The 8,425-nt window shown below is 33.6% G+C and overlaps 1 protein-coding gene across 1 annotated transcript; it reads left to right on the top strand.

Annotated features, from left to right (window-relative positions):
* Positions 1-6,274: 6,274 nt before the first annotated feature.
* Positions 6,275-7,351, top strand: LOC142634724 (uncharacterized). The gene is made up of 2 exons (XM_075808995.1): positions 6,275-6,320; positions 6,891-7,351. Exons 1-2 carry the CDS (start codon positions 6,275-6,277, stop codon positions 7,349-7,351), a joined length of 507 nt encoding a protein of 168 aa, XP_075665110.1.
* The last annotated feature ends 1,074 nt before the right edge of the window (positions 7,352-8,425 follow it).

The following is an 8,425-nucleotide window of genomic DNA, read 5'->3' as shown; positions in this document are numbered from 1 at the left end:
TAAAGATTCACATGTTTAGTTGCAAATCACGCTAGGGAATCAGGGGAATCTAGATTCCCAAGCTTAAAGGAAATTGTATTTTTTTATAAATTGACAATTTTAACCCCTTTTCCTTATCATTTAAGCAATTAAGATAAAATATAAAACAAATCATCAATATTTTTTCTTGTCTTTTTCTTTTCCCGCCAAATTAATATAAACAAGATAGATAACTATGTTGATATATTCTTTAACAAAGTTTTATTTAGGTTTCACGCGTGGAAAAAAAAGAAAAGTTGTCAAGTTGTTTTGTTATGGATTAAATTCTTTTAAAAATTATTATTAAGAATAAAAGCATTTAAGAATTTAAATAGTTATTTTTGTATTGTACTTGTCATTTTGAAATATTAGACTATAATTTTAATGAATTTATCATAATTAATAGTTTATATTTGGTTTTTCATTATTTATTTAGAGGAAGATTTTTTTTTAAAGGACTTGGTAGTTTACATTCAAATTTAAGGATAGAATGGAAAAAATAAATAATTCATTTAAGATTCCTAGGAATAAACTAAATATTATCATTTCATATTCCCAATGAAACCAAATATAGGAATAGCTACATTCCTAGGAATCACATTCCAAAGAATCTGGATGCCAAGAGTAATGTGGATTCCCCCGTACCAAACGTCACATAAGGGTACTTCCTATACATAGCCTAGGAGATGGTCTAATACCCATCTAGTATAACCAACACAATAATAATAACCAACAATAATATTATGAACATTGTAATAAAAGGTTAGATATAAACACAATATTTACAAGAACATAGTAGAAATAAAGAAACTATATACACAAACAAAAATAAAGAAAATATTTTTATATTATAAATGAAAGGATGATTACAATATAGTAAAAGGGGTGAGATGCGTTTGGTTATTAAGAAACTAACCCATCCCAACAGCCTTACGGCCTTACCCACAAAAATTAAAAGAAGGAAAAAAGGATGAGATTTTTTTTTGTAGGTTTTCCTAGAGAGAGAGGATTTTTTTTCCAAAGCTTTTTTTTTTCCGAATTTTCTCTTCTTTTTTTTTTCTTTTGATCTTCCTCAACATTTCTCTATTTTTCCACACGTTTTCCTATTTTTTCCCTATTTTTCTCATATTCTTTTTCATATTTTTCACAAATATAGGGGGTATTTTATAGGGAGAATTTTATAGCTAGCATTAGTGTATCAAGATACACTAGTGCTAGCCCCCTATTCAAAGGGGTGGCTAGCCTCCTCTTTTTGCACATCATCAGCCTTTTTTTTTTTTGTCTTTTTTTATAAAAAAAAAAAATTGGCCTGACTTTCGTGCGGCTATTTGGAGGCCTTGCCAAGCCCCATTTTCTTTGAATTTTATATGCAGGGAAAGCTCTAGATGTCTAGTTTCCAATAGTCATGTCCTTGTTTGATTTGTAGCTACGGTTTTTGAGATATCAAGCTCGGAAGGAAGGTGACTCAAAGCTGAAAAATTCTGAACAAAAAATTCATATATTCCAATCTAAAGTAGACATCATCGAGCCCTTTTGTTGAAATTTAGATAAGACTTGGCTTTTAAATATGGTCCAGCCTGCTAGCTCATATTTTTGACCAATCGGTATAGTTTATTATGCGAAGTCGGAGAAAAAACTACCAATTTTCTTGAAAAATATAGTGAAGATTTTATTAGAGTTTCGGTATTTTTGTGATATCTCATCTGTTTTAACTCTAATTTTTGCCTGTAAACTATCATTTTGAAGGAAAAAACATGTCATACGAGTTGGTCCAAAATTTAACTTGATCCAGCGGTCTAATAAAAAATTCAACTTTTTACGGTTAAGGTTTTGGTCTTAATATAAAATGAATTTTTCAAATGTGGTGACCTTTTTTATTCACCATTCAAAAACACAAGTGCCAAAGATATGTATCATTAGTAGAAGAAAACTTTCTCTTTAATGATTTTACATGAGAGTTATTATTTAATTCAAAATTGTATAATTCATGCTTATCTGGAGTTAAAATATAAAGACTATCAACAATATGTCTTAACTCTTAAGACACATCAACTGGAAGTCTCCACTTCCATGATCAAGACAAATCATCTTAGTTGATGTGTTATAGTCTTCGCAGATGAAACACCCAATTTCATCACCAACTATGAACTACATTTTGAGTTTATAAGGAACTTATGATTTACATCTTCTGTGACTTTTCACATAAATCACATACAATACATCCCATGGACTATAATAATGTCCCATTAGTTCATTTATAAATAGTCTCATATAATTAAAAATTTTAATTAATTATGGCATGCCAATAAATTGGATTTTAGGGTATAAACCCTAACATTAAACACATCCTAGATCTACCCAATTATAAGTAAAGTTTGTTTTGTCATAGGATTAGGCAATTCTAAATGACATATGCTCTTAACATGATTCACATATGTCCAAACACCAACAACCTTAATGGAGCCACTCAAGTTTGGTTCAGCAATTTAGAGTCATCATCAATAACAAACTTCGACCAATTAAGTGATTCATTTGTTCGACATTTCATCGGGGCTCAGAGGCACAAAAGGCCAACTTCCCATCTGCTAACGGTAAAACAGCAATAAGGAGAAACTCTAAGAGCCTATGTGAAGTGTTTTAATTGAGAAATTTTGGAAATAGATAAAGCGGATGATCAAGTCCAATTGATGGCCTTCTAGGTTGGGTTGACGACTAAAGATTTCATCTTCTCCTTGGCTAGGACTCCACCAATGACGATGACAGATCTTTGGTCAAAGCTCAAAAGTACATGAACAGAGTAGACGCATTGATGACAAAGGGGATAGACAGCAACTGAAGGATAGATGACCTTGATAAGTCTGGGCACAAAAAGAAAAGAAAAAAAAAAAGGATCACTCCCCTAGTCAAAAGAGTGAATAAGTAAGCTCAAGCCTCTTGAAAAAAAATGGTAAATTTCACCCCACTGGATATGCCCATGGAAAAAATTTTGCTACAAATCAAGGATGTTCCAAACTTGAAGTGGCTAAAACCTTTAACTTCATTGCCACACAGATGAGCTCAAAAGAAGTACTGCCGGTTTCACAAGGATCACAGCCATACCACTGAAGAATGCAAAGATCTGAAAGGGCAAATCGAAGAATTAATATAGAAGGGGAAATTACAAAAGTTCGTAAAAAAAAGACCATCATCACTAAGCAGAAGAGAAGCCCAAACAAGCAAATGTCAAGAGAGACAACGAGCAAGATGCCAGGGTCACTATTGGTGAGATAAGAATGATTACTGAGAGACTAGTCACTAGGGGTCGTTCAAATCTTTGCAAAGAGCCTACCAATGACAAGTTAACATTATTAACACAAGACACCCAATGACAAAGTATAAGGACCAAAGCAAAGGATATCGTGTTTTTAGAACACAACGCCAGAGGAGTAAAACACCCTCATGACAACCCGCTGGTAATTGTGCTTGCAAAAGAAGGATACAACACTCATCAAGTGCTGGTCGATAACGGAAGCTCGACAGATATCATGTATATGACGGCCTTCCAACAAATGAAGCTCGACCCAAAAAGACTCCGTCCTTTCAAGTCTCCCCTAGTTAGTTTTAGTTGAAAATGGGTTTATCAAAAAGGATTTATTTCCTTATACATCACAGTTGGAACCTATCCAGCACAAGTAATCAAAGATATTGACTTTTTCAGTTGATTGCCCATCTTCCTATAATGTCATTTTAGGACAACTAACTCTCAATTGCCTGAAGCTACTACTTCGACTTACTGTCTCTAATTCAAATTTCCAACTGACCACAAGATAGGAGAGATTCATGGGGATCAAGAATTAGCTCAAGAGTACTACCAAGTAGTATTTGTAGGGAAAGAAAATCATACCTGGATAGTCAAAGAAGAGCAACAAGAACCAGTTGAAAAGTTAAAAACCGGGGAGCTGGTAGAAGGAGATACTTCCAAAACCACAAAGAAAGTCTAGATGTGTTTGCTTGAACTCATGAAGACATGCCAAGCATAGACAAGAGTGTCATAGAGCATTGACTGAACGTTGATCCAAAGAAGCCCATCTAGTAGAGACGACGAGTATTCTCCCCCGAGCGAAACAAAGCTATTATGGAAGAAGTAGACAAGCTCATGGCTGCAGGTTTCATGCGAGAAGTCTATTACCCAAAGTGGTTGGCTAATGTTGTCATGGTAAAAAAAATCAACTAGGAAATGGAGGATGTGTTGACTTCACAAACCTCAACCAAGCATGTCCAAAAGATAGCTTCTCCCTGCCAAGGATCTGCTAGTTAGTTCATTCAACGACAAGACATGAACTACTAACGTTTATGGATGCCTTTTCAGGATACAACCAGATTTGCATAAGCAAAGAAGACCAAGATAAAACAACATTCATAATAAGTTAAGGGCTTTATTGCTACAAAGTGTTGCCGTTTGGGCTAAAGAATGCTAGAGCTACATACCAAAAGTTGGTAAACTAGATGTTTAACAAGAATATTAGGCGGAATGTAGAAGTCTATGTCGATGACATGCTCGTCAAAAGCAAGACAAACACAGAACATTTGGATGACCTAAGAGAGACCTTTGACACACTCCAAAAAATACAAGATGAAGCTCAATCCAGCAAAATTTGCCTTTGGAGTATCATCAGGAAAATTGCTGAGTTTCATGGTGTCCCAAAGAGGAATAGAAGCCAATCCTAAAAAAGTGAAGGCCATCCTGAAAATGATGTCACCCAAGACTACGAAAGAAGTCCAAAGATTGATGGGACAGGTCACAACTTTGAACAGTTTTGTGTTAAAAGCTACTGACAAGTGCCTGGCATTTTTCAAGACACTCAAGCAAGCCTTCGAGTAAACTAACAAATACAAGACAACTATTAAGAACCTAAAGGAGTACTTGATGAGACCGCCACTCCTAAGCCCGTCAGTGAAAGAGGAAGACCTTTTTTTGCATTGATTGTAGCATACCTTCGTCTAGAGAAGGTATCATTTGCATTGATTGTAGCATCAAGGAATAACAATTGGACGCCTAGTGCAATGGGCTGTCAAGCTTAGTCAATTCAACATCGAGTATAGACCTCGGTCAACAATTAAAGCACAAGTATTGGTAGAATTTATTGTTGAATTCACTTTTTTTAGGTGATGACCAAACACAGTTTTGAACAATTCTCGTTGATGGATTGTTCGTCAAAGAATTGGGAGGTGAAGGAGTCATATTAATATCTCTTGACAAGGACGTCCTCAAATATGGAGTACAGCTTCAATTTCCAACCACAAATAATGAAGCAAAATATGAAGCAATACTTACCAGCTTAAGATTAGCCAAAACTTTGGGCGTCAAAAGCTTAGTGCTCAAAAGCGCCACTCCAAACTCATCGTCGTGCAAGTGAACCATGAATATGAAGGAAAAGAGGAAAGGATGCAGAAATACCATAAGTTTGCCATCAAGATGGCCAATCATTTTGACAAAATTAAGTTCATCCAAGTGCTAAGGGAAGAGAATTCAGAAGTAGACAAGGTTGCTCGGATAGCCACATCAAAATAGCAAACCTTGGATGGTCTTTCTTCAAATTTATTTATGACATTTTATTATTATGAATAGATTATCATAATGGCTTATTATATAAAAAATAAAATAAATAAAGGCTTGCTTGTATTAATATTTATTTGTACTCATCTCTCTTTCTCTCAATTAATATGGTATTATTGCATTATAATCAATAAATCTTTGGTTGCATCTTTTTGTTCATATTATTCCTTTTTATTTAAATTATTTTCTTTATCTTTTTCACTTGTGTACCATATTTTATCACATATATGTGATGGATTTAATTTTTATATAGCATATATTTTAATTAGGAATGACTTTTGTCAATATTGATTCAAAAAAAAAAAAGGGACCATCACTATTATATATAGGTGACATGGTCCACAATTTTCATGCAAATGTTTGAAATCATGGGAAAACATTTGCAAGAAATTTGAGGACTACAAGTCCCTACAATATTCATGCAAATGTTTGAAAAGATGGGCAAACATTTATAAGGAATTTGTGGACTACGACTAACATCCTCTTGCCTTACTCTCAATTGCAATAATCCTTGACATAGTACAAGCTAAATATGATCGAAGCCGATAAATCATAGATAGGGGCTCTGGCGTTGACTATGTGAAATAGTGAGAATTGAGAAAAAAAGAAAAAAGAAACCCAGGCATAGTTGAGGATTGCAAGGAGAACCCATGTTGAGAAATGGATGATTTGGAGGACCCAAATAAGGTTTTGATGGATGGGATTGGTAAGGCAATTGAAGTCCATCTTAGAGAAGAAGTTGGATTCATTTTGGGTTGCAAGCAAGCATGAAGAGAAGCAACTTCATCCCAATGCTAGAAAACAAATGGGAAAAAAAAAAAACCTTTCTCACATCAAGCTAAAAAAATGTACTTCAAATATTTTTGAAATTTCTTGTGTTTAGTATCTAAAAACTAAGGCGTAAAAGGAAAATTATTGTTTAACTTCTCTTACTTAACTTGGCTAAAAAAAGGTAATTCAAATATTTTCAAACTTTATTGTGTTTAGTATCTAAAAATAAGGCGTCAAAGGAAAATTATCGTTTAACTTCTCTTACTTAACTTGGCATGGAACAGAGTTGTCTTCCATGCCAACCTATCTATGTGGAAAATAACTGCCTCATGCCAACCTAATATATTATAAATAGGAAGCCAAAAGATACATGAATCAACAATATCATTCTTGACAAAGAACTCAAGAAAAAAGAAAAAAAAAATGGCCTCTTCAATTAGTTGCTTATCAATCTTGATAATCCCTCTACTATTGACATCCATTTTCTACGATGTTTCTAATGCAGATCGACCCCTTCTTGAAAAGGTTTGCAAAAACACCATGGACTATGATTTTTGCCTGTCAACTTTACTTTCAGACCCTGAGGGTCTTACAAATGTTCTATATAGGCTAGGACTTGTTTCTACTATTGTGAGCTTGGGGATAATATCCAAAATAAAAGATTATGAAAACCTAATTATTCTTGATGGAGTCACAGATCCAGTGATTGGGGGACGAATTAGGGCTTGCCAAACCGATATATCTAGTGTATACGAAAATATGCAACTTGCAAGAGATTATGCAGGTACGCAATCCTATGCGGAAGAGGCAGCTGTACTTGCATCTGCACAACAGAAAATTACAGAATGTAATAAAAGATTTGAGCCCCCCTCGAAAATTGAATCACCAATATCAAGTAACACTTCCAAAATAACGAAGCTAATCAATATTTCTTCTGTTATAGTTTCTATGATAAAGTCATCTTAAGATATTGTCAACATCATCTTATGTGATCTATAATAAGAATAGGTCTATTAAGGTCCTTGTAGCTAAATTGCTACCTCTTGGTGTTATTATATAAAAAATAAAGACTTGCTTCTATTAATATTTATTTGTAATCATCTCTCTTTCTATCAATCAATATGGTATACCAGCATTATATTCAATGGATCTTTGATTACATCTTTGTGTTAATATTATTCCTTTTTATTTAATTAATTTTCTTTATCATTTTCACTGGTATACCATATTTATCACATGTATGTGATGGATTTAATTTTTATATATCATATATTTTAATTAGGTGTGACTTCTATAAATATTGATTAAAAAAAAAGGGACCATCACTATTATAAATAGGTGACATGGTCCCCACAATATTCGTGCAAATGTTTGAAAATATGGGAAAACATTTGCAAGAAATCTGAGGACTACGAGTCCCTACAATATTCATGCAAATGTTTGAAAAGATGGGCAAATATTTGTAACAAATCTAAGGACTACGACCAACATTGTCTTGCCTTACTCTCAATTGCAATAATTGTTAACATAGTACAAGCTAAGTATAATTAAATCCCATAAATCATAGATAGTGGCTCTGGCATTGATTGAGAAAGAGTGAGAATTGAGAAGAAAAGAAACCCAAGAAAAGTTGAGGATTGCAAGGAGAACCCATGATGAGATATGGCTGATTTGGAGGACACAAACGAGGTTTTAATGGATGAGATCAATAAGGCAATTGAAGTCCATCTTGGAGAAGAAGTTGGATTCATTTTGGGTTGCAAGCAAGCACGAAGAGAAGTAACTTCATCCCCATGTTAGAAGATAAATGGGAAAAAAAAAAAATCCTTTCTCACATCAAGCTAAAAAAAAAAAGGTAATTCAAATATAGATAGAATTGTTGTTCAAAAAAAAAAAAAACCTTTTCTCACGTCAAGCTAAAAAAAAGGCTAATTCAAATATAAATAGAGTTGTTTTCTTTTGAAAAAACAATTCTATTTCCGTGGAGCTAAATAAAGAAAATTAGAAGATAAATTTTCAACTCATTTTAAGATTGTTACT

This window comes from Castanea sativa, chromosome 5, assembly GCF_040712315.1.
Source record: "Castanea sativa cultivar Marrone di Chiusa Pesio chromosome 5, ASM4071231v1".
NCBI classification, from domain to species: domain Eukaryota; kingdom Viridiplantae; phylum Streptophyta; class Magnoliopsida; order Fagales; family Fagaceae; genus Castanea; species Castanea sativa.
This window is presented reverse-complemented; position numbering and strand designations above follow the sequence as displayed.

Excerpts from the sequence above, each read along its gene's own strand:
- LOC142634724 (XM_075808995.1), top strand. The coding sequence starts at position 6,275 with ATGGATGATTTGGAGGACCCAAATAAGGTTTTGATGGATGGGATTG. Across the intron at positions 6,321-6,890 it reads GGTTTTGATGGATGGGATTG|ATCGACCCCTTCTTGAAAAG; the intron begins GTAAGGCAATTG and ends TTTCTAATGCAG.